Below are 25,601 nucleotides of genomic sequence, written 5' to 3' on the forward strand. Positions count from 1 at the left end.
AAAATAAATAAATGTTGAAAAAAAAATAAAATAAATAAAATAAAATAAAATAAATAAAAAGAAAGATGTGTAGGGGCACCTGGGTGTCTCAGTCGACTGAGCATCCGACTCTTGATTTTGGCTCAGGTCATGATCTCACGGTTCGTGAGTTTGAGCCCCACATGGGGCTCTGCGCTGAGTGGGAACCTGCCTGGGATCCTCTCTCTCTCTGCCTCTTCCCAGCTTGTGCTGTCTCTCTCTCTCAAAATAAGTAAACTTAAACAATAAAATAAAAAACTGGGGTGCCTGGGTGGCTCAGTCGGTTAAGTGGCCGACTTTGGCTCAGGTCATGATCTCACAGTCCGTGAGTTCGAGCCCCACATCAGGCTCTGTGCTGACAGCTCGGAGCCTGGAGCCTATTTCAGATTCTGTGTTTCCTTCTCTCTGACCCTCCCCATTCATGCTCTGTCTCTCTCTGTCTCAAAAATAAACGTTAAAATTTTTTTTTAAAAATAAAAATAAAAAATAAAATAAAATAAAAAACTGAAAAGAAATATGTGTATACAACTGTACTCGGACTTAGCTACAACTGTCACAGGTGTCATACATACATAGGAGAGATAAGATGGTAAATATGGATGCTATACAAGGATTTTTGTTATTGTTTTTAGAAATATCCACAAAGCCGCCTTGTGCAAGTTTTAGTTTTGAAACATTTTCTCTAAAGATTCAGATGTACATGGGTTTGAAAAGCAGCTATTATTTTCTAGGTATTCAGAAGATCTAAATAAGTTCTTAGATACATTTTTCTTTTCTGTAAAAAATTAGGCTAGCACATACTTAAAGAAGCTGATCTTTCTATAAAAATGTGCACATATAAGAAATACAAATACCATATAATTTAACTTATGTGGAATTTAAGAAAAAAAACGAATGAACCTGGGCAGTGAGCACCTGGATGGCTCAGTCAGTTAAGCATCTACTTCGGCTCAAGTCATGATCTCCCGGTTCCTGAGTGTGAGCCCAGCGTCAGGCTCTGTGTTGACAGCTCTGTGCTGAGCCTGCTTTGGATTCTGTGTCTCCCGCTCTCTCTCTGCCCCTCCCCTGATTGTGCACTCATGCCTTCTCAAAAAACAAACAAACAAACAAACAAACTTTTAAAAAAATGAACATGGGAAAGGAGAGAGGCAAACCAAGAAACAGACTGTTAACTATACAGAACAAACTGAGGGTTACTGGAAGGGAGATGAGCAAGGGGATGGGTTAAATAGGTGATGGGGATTAAGGACGGCACTTGTGATGAGCACCAGGTGTTGTATGTAAGTGATGAATCACTAAAATCTACACCTGAAACTAATATTACACCATATGTTAACTAACTGGAATTTAAATTAAAACTTGGGGGGGAAAATGTTCACCTAAGAAAGAAATCAGTTACAAATCAGTTAAAAATTCCACCAACTAATTCTTTACAACCGGTCCAGACTAGTGTTTGGGAACAGTGGTCTATATATAAGGAAAACAGAAAATATTCTACTTGCACCAAATTTGGAAATTCAGCTCTTAACAATTTCATTATGGTCACCATGGAAAACAAAGACTATATGTATACACATAACAAATGTATGTGATATTGGCCAATGGTATTTAATTAAGTCTTAAAAATTCATGATAATTTTAGATTATATCTGTGAAAAATGCCACAAAGCAGTTTTCACTTTTCATAAAGCATTACCTTTGACCATACACAAAGTATGAATATTTTAAATTTTAAAATGTCCAGGCATATGCATAATAGCATATGCAGAAACCAATGAATGGTAACTTCTCAACGAAATCATTGATTGGTTTCAAAATGGTTAGAGAGTTACCATAGACAATCTTTTCCCTAGACTGCTAAGTCTGGCTGAAGAAAAGTTTTATGTCCACACTAAATGGCATCAGTAGAAAATTATGGCTTCTGATGTCTGCTGACCTTCAAATCTGTTCAGTATCATCATCATCCTCAACCCAAATTCATACCATTCCTCTTTGCCTTTACTATTCTAAATATTTACTTTTTATATAAGACTTCATTCATGTTTTTCATCCATGCAGCAGGTATGAACTCTCTCAATCTTCCACCCTGATTATCCATACATTCCACTCCTGAATGTATAAACATGGGCTTCAAAGTTAATCAGGTTCAAAATCCAAACCAACATTTACCAGTTCTGTTACCCTAAGCTGATCTGTCTGGGCCCATTTCCTCATCAATAAAATGGCAATGTGAATGCCTACGTCATAGGATGCTCAAAATGATTTATGAGACAAGATTATAAAAAATGACCAGCACACTGTGCAAACAATAGCAGATCTCTGCTAGTCCTTCTTTACTTTTACTCCTTTCTATTCCTCTCTGCTCAGTCCACCTGGAAAATCCCTACTTATTCCTCAACAAATAGCTTTAAGTCATCTCCCAGTGAAGCTTTCCCCATTCACCTCCTCACCCAAGCAAACCTCTTTAGTGCCCTCACTAGTGCTCTCACAGTATTTAACAGATCTATTATAATACACGATACATTATTAATAATGGTTTTATCTGTCTACTTCAACCCCTCCTAAAAGGTGAGCTTTCTGGAAGTAGGGACTGTTTATCTCTTTGCATTTCCAAAATCTGACGAAGTATCCAGTACATAATAGGTTTTCAAAAACTTGTATAATGAGATAAAAATGACCTTAAGAAGGTTCCCCACTATCCAGATGCCTTTTGGAGTTTGTATGATTTGTGTACTACATTGGTGTCTGCTACTGAATAGAATTTTATTCAAAATAGGAAAATATAATGGACAAGGACAGTCACATTTAATTAAGAAAATAACACATAATCATGTCTCTAAACATCCTGGACCAGATAAATACATATCCAAAAGTCTCATGGATGACCAAGAAAATGAAGTAAAAAGTCGTACGTCAGTAAACTTCATTACGTAAGTGAAGATAATCCACAGGTCCATATAGGAAAACATGAAGAAATGATTGAGTTGTTATACAAGGAAAAATAAAGAAACTCCCAATAAAAGAGTTAGATATTTTTCAAGTAGCTATTTGGAGGCCATCTCTCATCTCTGACTGGTTGACTGATTTCAATAAATACTCAGTGAGTGCCTACGATATTATATGCCAGTCACAATTCTAAGTCCTGATGATTTATCAGACAAAATCCTTATCCTTCTGAAGCTACATTTTAGCACAAGAAATAGACATTAAACAATATAAATCAGGAAAAGAGACAATAGAAAGTGTTATGTGCTATGGAGAATATTAAGCAGGTAAAGACAAGGATGTGTATTTATATACTGAGAACAGCAAATTTAGATAGAATAAGCAGGGAAAGATTCACTGAAAACGTGATTTTTGGAAAAAAACAAAAATAAAACTGAAGGAAGTCAAGAAGCCATGCCATTATTTAAGGAAGATAGATCACTGGGCAGGTGGAACAAGTTTGAAGGCCCCAAAGCAGGGATATACCTAGTGTGCCTGAGGAATACCCAGAAGGCCAGGGTACACAGAGCACAAGTGGGAGGAAAAAGGTAATGAGATCAGAAGATAACATGGGGAACAGCTCATGTCAGGCCTTAAGGATCAACATAAAAACTTTAACTTCTCCCTGAGTGATAGGAGACTTGATTGTTTTGAGAAGAGGCCTAACATTATCTTAGTTAGAACTGTAAAATGACCACTAGTTGTCACGTTAAGAATAGAATGTCAAAGCCATAGGTATGGAGATGCGTTAGGAGCCTATTAAAATATCCAAGAGATAATGGTTGCTGGGACCAAAGTGATTAGTGACGGAGACGGAGGGGGGCGGGGGTCAGATTCTGGATATACTTTCAAGATAAAGGCATTAAGATTTGTTGAGAGACTGTGTCTACTGACAGATGAATGGATAAAGAAAATATGTATATATACAAGGGATATTATTCACCCACAAAAAAGAAGGAAATTCTAACATTTGCAACAACGTGGATGGGCCTTAAGGGCATTATGCAAAGTGAAATAAGCCAGACACAGAAAGACAAAACTGTAAGATCTCACAGAAGCAGAGTAGAACAGTGATTGCCAGGCTGGGGGTAGGAGAAATGAGGGTGATGTTGGTCAAATTTTTAGTTATGAGTTAAGTTTTACACTTGACTTTGCTAAGAGTAGGTCTTTGAGTGTCTCACCAGACATATCCACACACACAATGTGAGGTGATGTATGTGTTAATTAGTTTGATTGTGGTAATCATTTCGCAATGTGTATCAAATTGCATGTATACCTTACATGTAAACAATTTTTATGTGTCAATTATACCTCAATAAAGCTGGGGGGTAAGAAGAGATGTCAAGGTTATTTGCCTTAAACAACTGGAAAATGAGTTCCCTTTTTGCTGAGAGTAAAGTCTGTGACAGGACTGCAGTCAGAGGAAAGGGAGGCCATAAGCTCTCTTTCGGTACTTATTTTTCTAAAACCATGCCATGATAAGTATAATGCATAAAGCCCAACCAAAGCAGTATGTGAATTCATAACAACTGGAGAGAAAAAAAAAAAAGGTCTCGTCTACGATTGGAAAAGAAGAATGAGCAGGTTGTATCAAAAAACACTCTTTCTTTGTTATCTTGCAGTGACTCTCAATTCTCAAGGGTTAATCACAAGCAAATCACTTTCTGCTGAACTCAGAGTTTTATGCTGCCTTATTATTTGGTTCAATTTCTACAAAGAAAGCTCTTTGAATTTAGACAACATAAGTGGAAAAGAAAAAAGAGAGGAAACAAGAAAGACTGCTGGCAAATCAGCAGAATTTGGGAAAGAAAAGTATTGCACATTCAGATCAAAAGAAAGAGAGGAAGAGAATTGACATTCAAGAAAAAATGTCAGACATGATAAAATGACATTAGGAAGATAATTTTTACAATTTCCCTTCCCTAAAATCTTCAAGCTGGCATGAATTTCACAGACTATCATATCTAAATTGGACTAGTCCACATTAATCTACCTGCCTTTACCAGCCATTGCCAAAAACAAACACACTTGAACCTCTCTCAAAATACCAATTCCCCTGAAAATCTTAAATTACGTAAAAAGTGAAGGCAAAACTGACTACATCTGTATTTCCTCCACTTTAAGGTCACTTGAGGGGCACATGGGTGGCTCAGTTGGGTAAGCATCCAACTTCAGCTCAGGTCATGATCTCGCGGTTCACGGGTTCGAGACCCGCATCCGGCTCTGTGCTGAGAGCTCAGAGCCTGGAGCCTGCTTCAGATTCTGTGTCTCCCTCTCTCTCTGACCCTCCTTTCCTCTCTCTCTCTCTCTCAAAACTAAAATAAAAACATATTTTGGGGCGCCTGGGTGGCTCAGTCAGTTGAGTGTCCGACTTCGGCTCAGGTCATGATCTCACAGTCCGTGAGTTCAAGCCCTGCATAGGGCTCTGTGCTGACAGCTCAAAACCTGGAGCCTGTTTCAGATTCTGTGTCTCCCTCTCTCTCTGACCCTTCCCCATTCATGCTCTGTCTCCCTCTGTCTCAAAAATAAATAAACGTTAAAAATAAATAAAATAAAAACATTAAAAAAATTTAAGTCACTCCATTTATTTTTAACTATAGACAAGCATTAATTTATACAAGACTAGACAGTACATAAAAGGGCAAAACAAAAACAAAGCAAAATAAAACAAAACAAAGCCAAAAGTCAAACATAGTTAAGAAACAAAGCTCAGGCATGGCCCAATTGAGTATTTCTCCACTTTCTAATATAATTAAAATCCCCAAACTGAAATCCTTGCTGTAAATAGTGATTTCTTAAGAATAGTCTTAAAGTACTAGTTTGCATTTCTTCAGTGACCCACTGATGTAAACCTTATCTCCCCTTTTCCTAATAAGATAAGCAGCTTTCTTTGTTCACATTCAACATAGCTTGTCAAAATCCTGCCCCAGTATCAACCTAGCCCTGGATGCCTCAGAGAGCACAAAGAGCTCCTGGGCTCATCACAGGTTTGCCAAACCAGGCTGTACATTTGGTTTCATGTCCTTAAACCTAAAGACACTGTAATGGTTCATTTCATATGTCCATTTGGCTACGTCAGTCATTTAAACACTATTGTGTAGGTATTTCATACCTGTGGCTAGTGCATATTACCTTTAAAGAGATTTATCTTTGATAATATTGGTGGGCCTCACACAATCAACTGAAAGGCACTAAGAACAAAACTGAGGTTTCCCTAAGGAAGCAGAAATTCTGCCTCAAGAATAAGCTGCTGTCTGAAAGTTTCCAGCCTGCAGGCCCGCCCTACAAATTTTAGACTTGCCAGTCCACATAACTATTTAAGCCAAATCATCAAAATAAATAAATAGATAAATAATACATACTACTTGGTTCTGTTTTCTGGAAAATCCTGACTGATACAGATTTCTGCTTTAGGACCAGAAAATAAAGCTTTTAGGCATATGCCCTTGATTCATATATTATTCACTAATTAAATCAACATTTAAACATTTAATATGGGTGCCTACTACAGACCAGACACTGCAGTAGGGATAGAGAAACAGATCAGTAAGATGACCTCACAAAGGTTACAAACTGATTCACAATCTTAAACCATGCATGCCTTCAAATTTTACTAGTTTGCTTTCATTATTTTATTTATCCATAAGTATATTTAATTCCTTTTAAAACTTACTAGATTTTGGGGCGCCTGGGTGGCGCAGTCGGTTAAGCGTCCGACTTCAGCCAGGTCACGATCTCGCGGTCCGGGAGTTCGAGCCCCGCGTCAGGCTCTGGGCTGATGGCTCAGAGCCTGGAGCCTGTTTCCGATTCTGTGTCTCCCTCTCTCTCTGCCCCTCCCCCGTTCATGCTCTGTCTCTCTCTGTCCCAAAAATAAATAAAACAAAACAAAACAAAACAAAACAACAACAACAAAAAACTTACTAGATTTTTAGCTAGAAATACTTCTTGGGCAATAAAGGTATGCTAATACTAGTTGTCAGTGATTCTCAAAAGTTGACGCATAGGACACTTCCATTCTTAGGCTCAGATTTTAAGTCAGATTATGGACCACATATAAAGCATGCTCTAGGCTACTTGCAAAAGCACATGGTTGTAAACCCCATCCATTTTCTCGTGTTGCTATATTAATATGTGGGAACATCGAAGTTAAGATCCACCGCTTTATACAATTATACTGAGATAACCAGAGCACTAAGAATAATCTAGTACACATACTTTGCTAGTGTTAACACAGTTCATCAGTAAATTTCGGAACAAGGATGCACTAACTAAAAACTATTCTATGCGTATAAAATTATAATCATATAGTAATTGGAATTAGAAATTTTGTGAAAACTTTCACTTTAACACTAGATATAACTTGAGAGGGGAAGACTTCATTTTAATATCTTTATTTCATTTTCGTTGATGTAGTAGGGAGCAATGGAATTGAGAGGCTGAAAGAGGGCTTTTGCAGATATTTGACAGAGGCTGCCAATAAGAAACCTGTACCTACTCTTACACATTTTCCGTAGGAGCTGGTCCCAACCCTGTATCCGGAACACGGCACTTTTTATCAAAATAAGTTCTCTCTCCGCTGAAGCTGCTGGCTGTGAGCAAGGGAGCAGAGGTACCTGAGTCATATCCCCACTAGCCTCACTGACTCCACTAGTCCCTGCCCTTCTATGTCACCACCCTTCACGAAAAGGTGATATGATCAATCCTTATCCCTAACAGAGAAGAGTGTTGCGAACATGGCTTTTCAGCTACTAAACAGGAAAGAAGAAAAATGGAACTACTCTAGACAGGCAGCAAGATCAAGTAAACTCTCAAATATGAAAGAAATCAATGTCATTGGAATCTCCCCTATTCCAACATCAATACCACCTCTCTATCTCCCAGTTTATTTCTCCATTGTGATCCCAGAATTGTCTCCCTTACTAAATCATGAGCGTCTAGAGAGCAAAACGTAGGCTTTATTCATCTTTATATTCCCAAAATATAGTATGGGCTAAATAAGCTAGTAGTTAGTTGACAGGATGGATGTATATGGGGACAGATGGTTAGACAGACAGATGGCCAGCTGATTGAGTACTCTGCTTCTGGGCAAGAGATGGCTTCTGAGAAGAGTCCAGATAAAGCTGAAGGACACAGTCAAGGTTAGGCCAAAGAGGAAAAAGGGAAAGTATAGGGACAAAATAAAGGTTAGAAGCTGGGAAACCTGACTTCTGACTAGGGTTCTGCCCTTAACTCATTGTGACCTTTGGTCATCCCAAGTGAATGTGTATGTGTGATAGAGGGCAGGGATCATCTATAGAATATATTAAATATCTATAAAATGTTAAATACAGATTAGACTAGTTACCTATGGAATATTTTAAACAGATTAGATCAGACAACTCATAAAACATAAAGTCAACCTTCCATCTATTTAACAATATGGAATCATCTCAAGATTAAGCAGACAGACCAAAAACAGACAAGATTTTTGAAGCAAAATTCTGATCAGAAAGCTAACTCAGAATGATACTGAAAAATAACCACAGCATTTGGAAAATACCTATTAAAAAGTAATAACTATCATAGGCTCTGTATTCTTCCTTTGTAGCTCTTGATGTTAAACACATCAAATCTATAAATACAACTTCTGAAATGTGTTCTTTGATCTGAAGCTTCAGATATACCTCTTCTCAAAAGCTGGGTCTTCTGGGCACTTCAAGGTTCATTTAGGTCTAAGAGTTACTTTAACTTGTTCATCACTGCTATTTAATTTGCTGGCCCTAAATTGATCTCTTTTATGTTTAAGGAGTATCCTTAGTTCTGTTTTCTAAAATTTGGAGGACAGAGACTTTTTTACCCAATGGATATCCTTTACCATTTTATTACTGTACTTTTATTAAATTATTTCCATGTCCAGTGATGTCCTGAATTAAGAGTTCTAAACTATCCTTGAATTACAGTTCTAAACAAATTTCGCCTTTCTTCAAATGAGCTTTCTCTTCCCCACACCTCCACACTCAATACATACTTCTCCCCTCAATACATCTCTTTCTGGAAAGTTTCCATTTCTCTTTAAAAATGTTTTTATCAACTGAGAACAAACTGAGGGTTGATGGGGGGTGGGAGGGAGGGGAGGGTGGGTAATGGGTACTGAGGAGGGCATCTTTTGAGATGAGCACTGGGTGTTGTATGGAAACCAATTTGACAATAAATTTCATATATTGAAAATAAATAAATAAACAAACAAACAAACAAACATTAAAAAAGGAAAAAATAAAAATGTTTTTTTCATGTTTATTATTTATTTTTGAGAGCAAGAGAGACAGAGCACAAGCGGGGGATGGGCAGAGAGAGAGAAAACACAGAATCTGAAGCAGCTTCCAGGCTCTGAGCTGTCAGCCCAGAACCTGATGTGGGGCTCAAACCCACAAACTGTAAGATCATGACCTGAGCCGAAGTCGGACACTTTACTCACTGAGCCACCCAGGCACCCCTGGAAAATTTCCATTTCTATTTGACTGTTTTAAAAGGTACAAACAGAAATGTACAAATTATTCTAGATACAGAGACACCATACTTTTATACAAAAAGATATGTTTCTGTTTTGCTTTATTTCCAACAGCTTCCATAGGGTGTCCAATGTTTTGTTGTTGTTTCTGACTAATACAGTAAGTCAATGTCACAATCATAGAGCTGAAAGGAATTACATAGAAAAACCCACATTTTATAGAGGAAGACACTGATGTCCTAAAAAGTGACATTCCTTGTCCAAGGTTTAGCATTGGTCATTAGTGTCTTCACCTGGGCTAAAATACAAGTATCCTAATTCCAGACCAGACCCTATGTCTTCAAGCAACAATTCAAAATTATTGCCATGCCCTCTCCTGCTTGCACTCGACTTCTCTCAAAAATAAATAATAAACATTAAAAAAAATTTTTTTTTTAAATGGGGCACCTGGGTGGCTCAGTCGGTTAAGCATCCAACTTCGGCTCATGTTTTATGGGTTCGAGCCCCACCTTGGGCTCTGTGCTGATAACTCTGAGCCTGAAGCCTGCTTTGGATTCTGTGTCTCCCTTTCTCTCTGCCCCTCTCCTGTTTGCACTCTGTCTCTCTATTTCTCCCAAAAATAATAAACATTAAAAAAAATTAAATTATTGCCATGCTCTTTTAAAAGATTATAATAATTCATCAATCTTTCCATTGTGAGCTCATAGGCAATGAAACATCCCTATCTGACTTCAACACCCATTCACAAACACCTTATAATGTCTTATCCTATTTATTAGTTTTTTAATGACCTAGAGAACATAATGTCATTTAATTATTTCATGCCAAACTAGATTCTAGCACCAGTCCTTGATGCCCTTACTCCTCATAATTCCCTATTTTTTCACAAAATTTTATATTCCCTCACCCATTCCCAATAAGTTGTATTTTCAATACTCTCACATTTAATATAAAATCATTCAGTTTTTAAGTATGGAAGCGGATAAAACTGACCACTTCCATAAGCAAATAAGTGGAATTACTCATATTTCCTTCAACTTTTCTTCTGGATGGGAACATGTGGCACTCTGTCATTCTTTCAGTATAAAGACCAGTACTAATGAAAGGCACACAATTTAGCCAACAACTGAAAGTCTTACAAGTTGTTGAGGGAGTAACTCAATGAACAATCTCATGAACTGATGCTGGGAATGCAAATTGAGACAATCTGTCTTGAAAGTAATTTCAGCATAGGAATCAACAGCCTTAAATATATGCAAGACACTAGGCTAACTACAACTAGAAAAAATTACACTAAGAAAATAATCAGAGAGGTGCATAAAAACTTATATATGAGAATATTTATAACTGCACTATTCATAATATAAAAAGTTGGAAACAATTAGAATACCCAACAACAGGGGATAATTAAATAAATTAGTGCATATGTGAAACATGCACTGACCTATCTACTTACAAATAAACTTTAAAAAACAAATTCTTCCTGGCACTCTCCAATAAAAACAAATGCAATGATCTCTGGCATCTCCCTTTTTATCCTTGCACTTAAGTTTGCACCCTGAGCATAAAAATGATCTTGCTGAATCTCTAGCTGGCCTCTTCTCTATCATGTACTCCTACAAGCTTTTATTACACTGACTTTAGAGGCCCTGGGCAAGTACTCCCTAAACTCCCTTAGATTACACCTGATGTACACCTTACCTGCAACACTCTGTAGCTTTGCTTATTCTTCTTGCTTGGCAAATCATGCCACTTTCTAAAAGCTACTTTTACTCCCTTACAAGAACCTATTTTACTTTAGGCAACAATTTCTTAGAGTGGTAATACTCACAGCTTAAATTTCATTACACAGTATTCTTTTCTTCCTTTCTGAGTTAAGGTGAGATAAAATTAACTCTGCTTCAAGGTTTAAGAATTTTAAACTATCTTGAAGCATCTGAAGACTCTGAAAATTACCACAAATATCAGGGCTATAAATCATTTCTTAGAGTTGGATTTCATCAATTTCCGATATCTAAATGATGAAGCAGCAATATAATTCAGTGAAAAAGTCAAGGACTTCCAAAGTCAAAATTGGTTTCATATTCTAGTCCTGCCACTTACTAGCCATATGACCTTGAGAACTCTTTGGTCCTCGGTTTTCTTATATGTAAGAAAAGTAGCATCTAACTTCACAGGGTTATGATGAGAAATGGGACAATGTAATCACAGTGTTTGGCACTTAGCAGACATTAACTGTTAGTTTACTTCCTCCTTAACCATTTGCATGCACATCATGCAGTCAGTACATTCATGCATATCATACAGTTTTATCTTCTTTTCATACATGCAATGAATAAAAATAGAAAATATTACTAATATTATGGAAGCAGGAGGAGACAGGTATGAAATTTTTCATTTTATAAAAGAACTTACATTTGAAAAGATTAAGAGGCAGTGTTTTGGGGCAAACAAATCTGGAAAAAACTTGTACTGGCCAAAAGCGAATTAAAAAAAACACAACTCCTTTATTTATTTTTAATGTTTATTTTTGAGAGAGAGAGACAGAGTGTGTGGGGGGGGGGGGGTACAGAGAGAGAGGGAGACACAGAATCCGAAGCAGGCTCCAGGCTCTGAGCTGTTAGCACAGAGCCCAACACAGGGCTCAAACTCACGAAATATGAGATCACAACCTGAGCTGAAGTCAGATGCCCAGGCACCCCCAAAAGTGAAAAAGTAATCCTCTACAAAATCTCAGAGTCAAAAACTCTATGATACCAATATAGACAACTTTAGTATCAGAAATAGATGTGTTAGGGGCACCTGGGTGGCTCAGTTGGTTAAGCATCCAACTTTAGCTCAGGTCATGATCTCACGGTTTTTGAGTTCAAGCCCTGCATTGGGCTCTGTGCTGACAGCTCAGAGCCTGGAGCCTGCTTCAGATTCTGTGTCTCCCTCTCTCTCTGCCCCTACCCTTCTCTCTCTCTCTCTCTCTCTCTCTCTCTCTCTCTCTCTCTCTCTGTCTCTCTCTCTCAAAAATAAATATTTTTTAAAAATTAAAAAAAAAAGAAATAGATGTGTTGACACTTAGAAATGAGAATGAATGAGTCAACAGTTCTAAACTACATGATATTCCATGTAGTTTAAATAGAATAGTACAAGTTTTCTAGAATGGAGGGAAAGGCTGAAACGGGCTACCCTGAATCAGTTAAAGGAATATACAAACTGGGTATCAATTCAGAGCCTTTTTTAAAACTTCTATTTAAAATTCTTCACAGGGGTGCCTGGGTGGCTCAGTCGCTTAAGCGTCCGACTCTTGATCTCAGCTCAGGTCTTGATCTCAGGGTCATGAGTTCAAGCCACACATTGGAAAAGGGTGTCAGTTGAGTGTCCGACTCTTGATTTCAGCTCAGGTCATGATTGCAGGGTTGTAGGATCGAGCCCTGCATCAGACTCCATGCTGAGTGTGGAGCCTGCTTAAGATTCTCTCTCTCCATCTGCCCCTCTCCCCTACTTGCATGCTCTCTCTTTAAAATAAAAAAATAAATAAAAATAAAAGATTCTCTCTCTCTCTCTCTCTCCCTCCCTCTGTGCCTCTCCCCTGCTCACGTTCTCTCTCTCTTAAAAAAATAAATAAATAAATCTACTCTTTAAAAATCTACTAATTTTACAAAAACCATATATTTAGAAATATTATTAAATACTATATAGTAATAAAGTTTTTGGTGAATAAAACTGTAACATCATTGTATGTAGGCAGTATTTGAGGGGAAAAGTGCTGTTTGTAGTACCATCTGTTACTGATTTCATGGCTGGCTTAGTTCTCATCTCCTCAGTTCTATATGCTTGCTATACAAAACTAATTTTTTAATGTTTATTTATTTTTGAGGGAGAGAGACAGCATGACGGGGGAAGGGGAAGAGAGAGGAGGACAGAAGATCCAAAGTGGGCCGTGCGTTGACAGCAGAAGTCGGATGTGGGCTCGAACTAACAAACCAGGAGAGTATGACCCGAGCAGAAGTCAGACGTTTTAACTGACTGAGCCACCCAGGCACCCCCAAAACTATTTTTTCAGTTGTGGTGGTGATGATAGTTATTGTGAAATTCCAGAGATACCAGAAGGAAGTGGAATTATTCTCTGGAAGACCATAATAAATTACTTGGAGGAATATGTGATATTTTACCATATCCCTGGACATAGGCACTTCTGTTCACTGACCTGGTAAAACTATAACAAACTTGAAATATAATGATAAATACAGAACAATTGATGAATCAATCTCTCTCTCTCTCTCTCTCTCTCTCTCTCTCTCTCTCTCTCTCTGATTTCACAATCCCCTGACACTCTCTGTCGGCAGATATTGAAAAACAAAAATAAAGCCAAACCAACAAAGCAAAAAAGTGCATTGCTGAAGCTGTAGGAGAAATGCCACATTCTCTAGTGGACTAAAAGCACTCCAAGACAAGGAAATCTTTTACTATCATACTTCATCAGCTACACAAGAGGAAGATAAGGAAAATGGGGACAAGTTGGGTAAGAGGATAAAAATGAAACTATTAGGATCCAGAGTTGTGACCCAGAATGAAGTTTCCCACGAGATAAAATGTTATACACACAAGGCTTCTTAGAGAAATGGCTGATTCTAGGACAGGAGCAAGAAATATACAAAATAAGCCTAGAACGCCTTATAGTGCCAGAAGTAAGGAAGTGCTCAAAAAAACTCCGCAATAATGGGGTATGTCAAAGGTATATGGGAACCAACTGAAAGAGATACCAAGGCCGAAGGAAGAATAATTTAAACAACAAAATAAACAATACTGTTATAACCCAAAGTATAAATATCCATGAATCCAGGCCGATATAAATACATGATGGAATAAATAAATAAATGGGGAAGAAGAGACAAATCTCCTGTTCAGAAAAATTCCAAATACTTTCATAAAGAACTCCACCCTCAAGGAGGGGAAGCATAACTCCCTACTCCTTAAATGTAGGCCATACACAGTGACTTCCTTGCAAAAAGTCCAGTAGGGGAAGGGAAAGGGGAAAAAACAGCTAACTTTACAGTAGAGAAACCAGACAAATGCCACGTCATCAGATTAGTTCAAGGAGAACCTAAATAGTGAGAAATCATGTTTCTAGTACGTGCCTTCCATATGGACAAATTCCAGTGGAGGGGCACTACAAAATATCGGAATAGCATTCCTCAAATCTGTCAGGCGCGTCAAAAACAAGGCAAGTCTGAGAAACTGTCGGCCAAGAGGAGCCAAAAGAGACATGAAAACTACATGTAATGTGATCTCCTTGATGAGATCCTGGAATACATTAGAAGGGCTGTAGGTAAAAACCAAGAGATTCTGAATAAAGTAGGGACTCTGGTTAATAATGTATGAAGCAACAATCGTTTGTTAATTATAAGAAATGTACCATACTAACACAAGATGTTAAAAGGGGAAACTGAGTGTGGGTACATGGAGATTCTGTGTGCTCTCTTCTCACTTTTCTGTAAATCTAAAACTGTAGTTGAAAAAACATCTAATTTTAAAAGAAAAAAAATGTTATATGTGATTAGATTTTCACGAGAGCTAATAATGTTTATTGAATCCCTAACAGCATTTAGATAACATTCAGAGCACATAAGACAGTGAAAATGGAGTTCCTGAAATACTCTGTCTTACGCTGTGAGTTACATAGACCTGTGGGCTAAGGGAATGCACACCATTTATAAACTAGTGTTTGGTAACACTGCTTGTAGGAGACTATGCCTTCAAATTTCTCACATCTGTGAAATTCAAATCACCTTACAGCTGAAAATAGATAAAAGTGAGTGTGTTGGTCCCAGACCTGTTTGCATTCACTGGTCCATTTCCCGGCTTTTCCCTACTCTGTTCTTTTGGGAGGAGAGCTGAGTCCTGCAGGCTCCTGTGTCACCCGGCTCCAGTTGAGTCTGATGAATGGGGCTCAATGGTGGGAGACAGGAGGGTGGGAAAAAAGGGAAGTCCACGGTATTTCTCCCCTTTCCTCTGCCTTGTAGCAGCAGCTCTCGCAGCAGCCGTGTCCCGAGGCTCCAGCTCCCTCCTGCACAGACCCCCACTGTCTAGTTACAGAACAGTGGTTATGAAAACACCTCCTCCTTTTGACCCTGCAGCCGGAGAGCGCTAGTGGCTTTTTCCTGTTCTCAGCCTCTGCACTGCCTCACAATCCCATCTTCTCAACAACTCTTCACCTGTAAAACCAACTCTCTACATTCCATTTCCTTTGCTTTACATAATTTAAATATGTCTGTTTTCCTAGTTAGACCTTGAGGACACAGAAGACAGGTTGAAGGGCAATGGGGATGGAATATATTTGGAGTAAAAGCAGAGTAGAGAAAGCAGAATTCCGGGGTGCCTGGGTGGCTCAGTTGGTTAAGCGACCGACTTCGGCTCATGTCACGATCTTGCAGCTCCTGAGTACGAGCCTCATGTCGGGCTCGGTGCTGACAGCTCAGAGCCTGGAGACTGTTTCGGATTCTGTGTCTCCCTCGCTCTCTGCCCCCCTCCTGCTCATGCTCTGGCTCTCTCTCAAAAATAAATAAACATTAAAAAGAAAAGAAAATAAAGCAGAACACCTTTGGAGCTCATCCACACATCAACTGTGTGGCCCTGGGCAAATTATTTCACTGCTTTAAGCTTTGATTCGTTCATCCATCAGTGGGGGATTATAACAGTATCTACGTTTCACAGGGTTATTACATGCATTAAATTGGTTCATGCATTTAAAGAACTAGCCTAATACCTGGTACAAAACATTTAGCTACCACCACTATTACAGCTGCCATCACGGCTTCTAGACTCCAGAGGACTGTCCACTGTAATACAATCTTAACTGGTCTTGCCCTCTTCTCCTTCTCTATCCTCTACCCTTCTTGAACAATGCCCTAGGCTTTATCTTCCTGAAGCCCACTACTGATCACACAGCTCCTACAAAACTGCAACAGCCTATAGATAAGGTACTTGTTCCTTAACCTGCCACTCAGGTATATCCACAATCTTATCCCAACATATTTTCCCTTATTTTTCCCCCCTTAATATAAGCTACAGTTGGTTTTCTCTCTTTCTAGCTTCTCTTGAAAAATGAGATATTTTTCAACGCTCTTGAGGACAAACCCATGTTTGATTCATCTTTGTACTTACTACAGCACTTAGCCTCAGAGTACTTTACCTAATAAAATGGGACTCCGTATCTCACATTTAGGTAGTTTTGCTTTTGTCTCTCTTGCCCGAAGAGACATATCTAAAACATGTTGCTAAGGCCAATATCAAAGAAATTGCTGCCCATGTTTTCTCTTCTAGGAGTTTTAAAGTAGGACAGCACTTAATACAATCGGTCTTGCATTAGGTATTTAAATTTGATCCAATTTACCTTCTCGGAGCAGTGACAGGCAAACTTAAAGCCCACAGGCCAAATGCGGCCCTCCAACTATTTTGTTGGATAAATAAAGTTTTATTGGAATAGTTTTTTTTGGAATACAGCCACATTTATGGATTATCTATGGCTACTTTTTGCTTTACGATGGCAGAGTTCGGTAGTGTAGTAGAGACCCTATGGCCTGCAAAGCCTAAAATACTATTTAGCCCTCTACAAAATAAATTTGCTGACATCCGTCCTTGAGAGTGGCAATCCTGGTTTATCCACATCCTCCCCACAGACATCTAGTATATAGCTTCCATATATTTGGTGTTCAAAAAAAATTTTTTTTTAATTTTTTTTTCAACGTTTATTTATTTTTGAGACAGAGAGAGACAGAGCATGAATGGGGGAGGGGCAGAGAGAGAGGGAGACACAGAATCGGAAGCAGGCTCCAGCCTCTGACCCATCAGCCCAGAGCCCGACGCGGGGCTTGAACTCACGGACTGCAAGATCGTGACCTGAGCTGAAGTCGGACGCTTAACCGACTGAGCCACCCAGGTGCCCCCAAAATCTTTTTAATTAAACTGAATTGACAAACTTTAAAAACAGAGTTGGAGACTGTGTTATTGGAGGTTAATAAGCAATAAAATTACCAAAACCTAGAAAAGCACATCAGAAGTCAGAGTATTATGTATACTCTGACTACACATACTATTACTTATATTTTAGCCCTCTCTTTACCGTTAAAAAGTGAAACAAGAGAGTCTCATTTATCTTATTCTTTTTTATTCCTTAGGGCTATCAGTTCATAATTCTATAAAACATTTCTCTCATCTTCTATTTTTTTCCTATCCAGTTGTTTTCATTCAATTGCTAATTTAAACATTCAATAAAAATTTATGGAACAGTAACCAGGTTACTGGTACTATGTTGAGAGCTGAGAGAATGAGGATCCTTAAAACTTGGTCCCTGCCTATGAAGGCTATCTAATCTTAGTTTAAAAGACATATTTCAAAAAGGAGAAGCACTATTTAAATACCAGCAAATCAACAAGTGGGTCAAGTCTGGTATCTGTTACTGTCACCTAATTTCAAATCTTCAGCAGAAAAAAAAACAAACAAAAAAACCAAACAAACCAAAAAACTTAAATGTTCCACTACTATGAATCCAAGTATTTCTGAAAATTGGGAAAACAGCTCACTCCATCACAACTGCCACTGCTGGGGGAGGGGAAAAAGAGCATGAAATTTGTTTACTAATTCCCTAAGGCATTTTATTCTTCCAAAACAGCATAAGCAGTAAATAACCTTCTCAATAAATATAAGTTGCCTGAAAGTGTTATAAAATGCTGAAACTTCTATGGAGACTATAACACTTAAGTTCAAGATAGACAATAGCTGTACCAGTGGGAAATTAAGAAGGAAAAAAATCATTCTGCCTCAGGAAGAGGCAGAACTGGCAATGCAGAGAGTAAAGATGGAGACTATTCACTCATACCACAAATATTTATTTAGCATTTACCATATACATATACAAACATTTACTCAGCATGCACCAGGCCTGGTGCTAAGTAACACAAAGACTCCTGTTCTTCCTCAGAGGCTAACATAAAGGAGAAATCCTACAGAAAAAACACATTCATCAATGTCAGAATCAAACATTCACGTTTAAGTCACTCAACAGTAATAAAGTTAATAGCTGTTCATTTAATAAACAATTAAGTGACTACCCTGGGTCAATTACAGTGCAATCACAGAAGCATAAAAAAGTTCTTGCTCAGAAGACTTCACAGCCTGGGTGCTTATACAAAGATGAGTAACTTTTTAAAGTTTATTTATGTATTTTGAGAGAGAGAGTGCACATGCAGAGAGAAGGGGCATAGAAAGAGAGGGAGAGAGAGAATCCCAAGCAGGCTCTGCACTGTCAGCATAGAGTCCGACACTGGGCTTGAACTCAAACTGTGAGGTCATGACCTGAGCCGAAATCAAGAGTCGGATGCTTAACTGACTGAGCCACCCTAGCACCCCAACAATGAATAATTTTGATATATGAAATATTTCAAAAAACTGTACAACTTTCTGAGGAAGTACACAAGAGGAAACATTACTAGGGAGAGGGAACTTGAGTCAGGCAAGGCTTCACATCAGTAACCTGAGTCTCACAAAATGAACAGGAGTTTGCCAGGCAAAGAATTTCAGACAGAGGAGAAAACCACACCAAGTGAAGTCAGAGCACAGGGTACAGTGCAGTGTGGGGAATGGAAAATAGGGTTGGGGTAAGTTGTTTGGGGGTCAGTTGATAGAAAGCCCTGTATACCACCCTGAGGAAAGTTTGGACCATGGTACACTTATAAAAAGGTTATAAAAATAACTGATGGCAGTGTGAAGTTTAAAAAGGATAAAGTACCAGAAGCCAAGAGGACTGCTTTTTAAAGGCTATTACAATAGGCCAGGGGAGAGATGATAAAGACTAACAGAATAGCAGTGGCAAGGTCAGAGAAAGAAATCAGAGATCAGGATAACGGACTAACAGAAGAAACCTGGAGATAGAGAAGAAACCAGAATTGATAATGGCATTGTTCACGATAGGGGAAAGAAGAGAATCAGCTCGTATGGGGAGAGAACATAATAAGCTACATTTTAGGCAGCTGAAGTTTGTATTTTTGTTTGTAGGACTCAGTGGTGAGACAAGTGGAAATTCTTATTAACTCCATTCACTGAGAGAATAGTTCTCATTCCTTCCCATTCCAGAATAACATTTATTCATTCAGCAATTTCTTTTTGGAAAGCTTATCACATATCAGGCACCATTATAAATGCTGGAAAAACACAGACAGCAAGCATAGTCCCTGCCCATGGAGCTTAGATTTCAGCCTCCTCTTATCATATAAAGTTAACCTCGCTTATGATAACAGTGAGGGGAAAAATCAGATAAAATTAAAAATATGGATATACAATATGTAAGTCATGTGATTTCTTCAAAGGGAAGCTTCAAGGTAAACATTTTAAATCAAATTGCATTGAAAAATACTAGAAGTGATTTGTTTTGGTAGTAAGTAGTTAATGACTTACATGTTTGATAGGTTTTCGTTTCCAAGCTGGCCTATACTGAAATGTGTATGTGGCTAATTACATGTTACACTATGCTACTGACACTAGGAGTTACGCTTTTTGGGAAAGTACTGAAAACTGAAGGCTATCATTTCATACAAACCGGGTTTTTTTTCAAAATGCTTTAAAAACTGGTAATATTCTCTTCCTAACATTCAAGTTTCTTCTCTACTTTTTCATAAGAATCAGTTTTGCTACAAAGCAAAATCTGACCATGACCTCTATTAAAGAATTAATTTTAAGCTACTATTTTATTCAAGGTATGACACGGGTATTTTTGCCTGTATTTTTATCTTTTTAATCTCCTAAACTGGTTATTGCACATTAATTCCTAGTCTCTAAAGGGAAGTTTACCTGAGAAAGAGTTATTTAACATCTACAGCTGCTTTAGTATATTTCAACAACTTTAAAATAAATTGGATCTTTTTAAGAAACAATGTAAAAAATTTCTTCTTCGACTCCTTGATATTTTATTTTTTACTATTTTATTTCCTAAGATTACCCATATGTCCCACTCGTGGGTTGTTTCTTTTTTCCTAACACTTACTCTTTGTCAGCTTCCCATCACTTTCAGTACTTCCAAGCTCTCCCCAAATTATTACTATCAGTTCTCTTATCTTCGAACACATCATTGGTCATTACCTGGGCCAATGATTCCAACAGAAGCAGAACAGATCCTTAGGGACATTTTGAAAATCTGTGAGGACCTTGTGGTTGTCACAGTCATTTGGATAGGACGGAGGGTATTTGGTGGATGGGGAACTATTCATCCTAGAAGTCCTAAAATGTGTAAGACAACCCTGTATAACAGAGAACTGTCTGCATCCCTCAGGATTTTAAAAGATCTGCTGGGCATTAAGTAGGTGAAAAGTTTATTTATGATCATCTTAGTCTAAACTTTTATAATACAGTATATATAAAACATATTTTTGTGCTATTTAAAAAAAATTTTTTTTTAACGTTTATTTATTTTTTGGGACAGAGAGAGACAGAGCATGAACGGGGGAGGGGCAGAGAGAGAGGGAGACACAGAATCGGAAGCAGGCTCCAGGCTCTGAGCCATCAGCCCAGAGCCCGACGCGGGGCTCGAACTCACGGACCGCGAGATCGTGACCTGAGCCGAAGTCGGAGGCTCAACCGACTGAGCCACCCAGGCGCCCCATTTTTGTGCTGTTTTAAAGAAGACCAAATTTTTCAGAAGTGCAACTATTATTTATGTAAATTGAGGGAAGTATCCACTTTGTTGTGTTCAAAATTTTACCAAACATTGTTAACAAATTTGGGAAAAATCAGTTTGTCAATGATGATGGCCCTTACGGTATCTGAAATGCCAGAATGCATGTGAAATCAGTCTGCATTTATAGTTGTCACATTCATAGTGATTCTTTGCAATATGCCAGCAATTGATTACTTCATTTTATCTTCTAATATAATCATGTCTGAGCATTTACATACCTAAATAGCAAACCTGTTATTTTCTAATAAAATATTTCACCTTTATGTTTCAGTTAAAGCACTACATTGGTTGTTGTTTTTTTTTTTTTTTTAATTGATTTATTTTGAGAGAGGGGGAGGGAGGGAAGGAGGGAGAGAGAGCGAAGACCGAATCCCAAGCAGGCTCTGTGATGTCAGTGCAGAGTCCCACGCGGGGCTTGATCTCATGAACCTGTGCAATCATGACCTAATCTGAAAACAAGAGTCAGATGCCACTTAACCAACTGAGCCACCCAGGTGCCCTGCACTGCGTTGACTTTTAAAAGTTATTTTTATGAGTATATTTCATTGTCTATGATGATCATTTTAGGATATTACAGAAGACTTTACAAAATATTTATTATAAAAAAGGGGGCACTAGGTAGGACAGGAATCACTTTAGAATCACTGGCCCACACTTTAGCCTTCATGTGCCTGGACTACTGAAGACATCTAACTGATATCTTAAATTCTACACATACCCTCTTCCAAATGAAGTACCTACAGATGTGAAAGATCACCAATATTACTTCTATCTTCAAAATACCAGAGCTGCCAACTGCCTTGCAAGTCGGTCCAGTACTGAGATTTCTACAATTCTCCATAAAGAGATTCCTCTACCTAAGAACTTACCCGGTCTACATCACAGACTGAATATTACCCTCAAAAAGCCTTATTTCTAAGAAGTCAGCAAGTCACGGTGGAAGGGTAGAGGGAATCCTAGGTCTGCCCCTTACTTATTATGACAATGATCCTGGGTAAGTTACCACCTTTTTTTTTTTTTTTTAATGTTTTTATTTATTTTTGAGACAGAGAGAGACAGAGCATGAGCAGGGGAGGGGCAGACACAGAATCTGAAGCGGGCTCCAGGCTCTGAGCTGTCAGCACAAAGCCCGACGCGGGACTCAAACTCACAAACCGTGAGATCACGACCTGAGCTGAAGTCGGACGCTTAACCGACTGAGCCACCCAGGGGCCCCTACTTACCACTTTCTGAATCTCATTTCTTAAATGAGAAAAAGAACCTTCCTCCCAAGGTTGTAGTATGAAATGACTCAAACAAGCAAGAGCTCAGAGCTTACTACTTCAAACTTTCACCTGTTTTGTTTACTCACCTATCCCAAGGCCTTGGAATAATAACTGGTACCTAGCAGTATTCAAGAAGTGTCTGTTGAATGAAAACACATTGCTTCCGGAAACCTTCCCAGGCAAGCCCAATCTGACCGCTCCAGAAATGTATCAGTTAATCAAGTAAGGATAACTGAGTGCCCACAAAGTGAGCGGTTACTAGAAGAAAATCCCCAGTCCCTGCTCTTAGGAAACTTAGAAAAATACAGGAAAATGACAGGTCAACATAAAAAATGTAACAGTACAGTAGTCAACAAAGGGTATGGGACAGTTAAGTGCTGTGCATCTAAAGGCAAGGTCTACATCACGGCAGGTTGGCACAGCATGGAATGCCACGTGAAAAACAAAACAGCCATGTTTCTAGACTTCTTCCACTCTTCTTACACAAAGCCTGAGAGCACCCTACAACAGCCAAACCTGTCACTTCTCTGCTTAAAGCTCATCAAAATGGTATCACTGCCCTCAGGATATCCTAACTTGTTCACGTGTTTTATCAGATACTTCGCATGTTCTAGCCCCCACTTATATCTGGCAACTGCACGGATTAATAATGTAGCCACTAGCTACATGTGGCTGAGCGCTTGAAATGTGGCTAGTCTCAGGTAAGATGTGCCATTACTGTAAAACACACACTGGATTTCAAGACTTGGTACAATAAAAAAAGGATACAAATAAAAAATACCTCAACAATTTTATATTGATTACATGTCAAAATATCAACGTGGATACACGGGGCTAAATAAAATACGTTGTTAAAACTAAATTCACCTGGGGCACCTGGGTAGCTCAGTCGGTTAAACATCCGACTTCCGCTCAGGTCATGATCTCCCGGTTTGTGAGTTCGAGCCCCCTATCAGGCTCTGTGTTGACAGCTCAGAGCCTTGAGCCTACTTCTGATTCTGTGTCTCCCTCTCTCTCTGCCCCTCCCCCGCGCTCTCTCTCTCTCTCTCTCTCTCTCTCTCTCAAAAATAAACATTAAAAAGATAATTAAATTAACTTCACCTGTTTTTCACGTTTTAAAAATGGCTACAGAAAACTTAAAGATCTGTATGCGGCTTGCATTACGCTTCTACTGGACACTTACTTTTCCCAGCTCTGCATTTTAGCCTGAAGAAACCACTTGCAATTTCCAACTGGGCCCTGTTTCTCTGGCTTACGACTCTGTAGACACTACTACTGGTGCCTGAAACACTTTTTCCTCTTCGCTGAGTTAGTTATCTGCCACTCATTCTTCAGATCTTAGTTTTTAACCGTCTTTCTCCAAGAAGCCTCCTCTGACTTCACCCCTTACCCCCGCAAGGCTGGAGTGGGGTCCACTCTAGGCGATAGGTGAATCCATCCTACCTAGGATGATGGGTGATCGGCGAATCCATCCTACCGTACTTATCACGGGGTATCTGCAACTGCCTGTCTCCTGGTCTATCTCCCCGCAAGACTGTAAGCTCCTCGAGGGAAGAGACTACACACGCCCACTCGTCCACGCCCGGCACCGAGCACAGCTCGGCGCACGAAAGAGGGGGTGGGACAAGGACGTGAACGCCGGGACTACCACCGTCGGAAGGGAGAGAGGGGTGAGGAGTGACGCACGGCCTACAGGAGTCCGCGGGGTGCCAGCAGGCAGGCCCGGAGACGGGCGGGAACGGCCGGCGGGACTCACCAGTCCGTGGTCGATGTCCGCGTCGGCCCTTTTGGTCGCCGGCGGCGAATACTCGGCGTAACGCAGACCTTCGCCGGCAGGAGCGACGCCGCCACCGGCAGCCATGGCAATGGGAGGCGGGGAGAACTCCGGGCGCCCGGGCGTCGCCTACGAGACGGCCGCAGGGACAAACTAGTTAGGGCGGTTCACTCGCGGGTTTGGTTGGCACCGCCCCTCGCTGCCCCAAAGGAGGGCGTGGCCCCAGAAGATCTCGTTCTCACCCAGGCGGGGACGGTTTTGTCCCAGCGAAACCTGGGGTCAGACTCCGAGCTGAGACCCCCTAGGACGTGTAGGGTTTTTTGTTTGACGGAAATTCGGAGGCCCAAAGTCAAGGTTGGGCCTCTTGGGCATTGTGTGGTGGAGCTGGCTCTTCCCCAACCCTCCTTCCTACCAGGGGCCAGGATTTAAACCCTATGGTCTGATGTTATTCTCATCAAATTGCTATTCAAGGGAGACCCGGAGGCTCCAACCGCAATGCCTATAGGTCTCTGACCCACACCAGACCTTTCTTCCCACCCCCAACTACTGATCATACTTCTGTTTAATGCCGCAATTCTCCAACCCATGAAAGCAATAGAAGTGGTAATTTGTGTATTCTACCCTTCGCTCCGCATGGACGGTTATATTTAAGATGAAATTACAAAGAAGAAACATAAGCAAGGAAATAAACCTCACCCCCCACAAATGGTTTTGTGCTGACTTGGATGTAGAAAGATCCATTTTATTATTAATATTTAAGCGAAGCCTTTTGGTGCAAAAAGTCACCAACAGATGAAGCCAGTGAAGGGTTTTCCAACTCCTGAACCCTCTTGGCCCCTCTTTTGCCGTTTGTAACCATTGGAAGAGGTGTGAGTTCTAGTGTATGGTCTATCATTTTTCTGGGCTTGTGTCCCTGCAATACCCATTTACCTCTCCAAATCTCTCCTTATCTGTGGAAGGGGAATGACATTGCCCAACATTCAGACTCAGGAAAGTTGCAAGGATAAAATGAAAAAAGGCGGGGGGGGGGGGGGGGGGGGAGAAGGATATGGAGGCAGTTTGTACGTGCAGTTACCGTATACTACACACAGTTACTACCACAATGCTGTTGGTATTTATGGGAGGGCATAGTCACTTTTAACAGGGATCTTCAGAGAAGGGTCTGATCACTCCAATTTTAAAGAAAAAGCTTCCACAGAGACTATCAGTTCTCAGCTTTTGGTTCGTTGCTAAGGTCACCCTCAACCCCAAGGAAAGGGTGGAAATGAACAATTAAGTCCCCTCTCGCCTCACACAGATGTCTTGAGCTAAATTCACTTCTCTGGTTTCCCTGAGAACGGAAAGGAATGCTTT

General features: G+C 39.6%; 1 protein-coding gene across 1 annotated transcript in view; it reads right to left on the reverse strand.

Annotated features, from left to right (window-relative positions):
* The window catches only part of DNAJC15 (DnaJ heat shock protein family (Hsp40) member C15), a 70,602-nt gene extending 46,231 nt beyond the window's left edge, over nucleotides 1-24,371 (reverse strand). Inside the window, exon 1 of the mRNA XM_043579446.1 lies at nucleotides 24,231-24,371. Coding sequence (XP_043435381.1) covers nucleotides 24,231-24,335 — 105 coding nt within the window. The 5' untranslated portion in view covers nucleotides 24,336-24,371. The remainder of the gene's footprint in view (nucleotides 1-24,230) is intronic.
* Between the last annotated feature and the right edge of the window lie 1,230 nt (nucleotides 24,372-25,601).

Source organism: Prionailurus bengalensis, chromosome A1 (assembly GCF_016509475.1).
Source record: "Prionailurus bengalensis isolate Pbe53 chromosome A1, Fcat_Pben_1.1_paternal_pri, whole genome shotgun sequence".
Taxonomy (NCBI): Eukaryota; Metazoa; Chordata; class Mammalia; order Carnivora; family Felidae; genus Prionailurus; species Prionailurus bengalensis.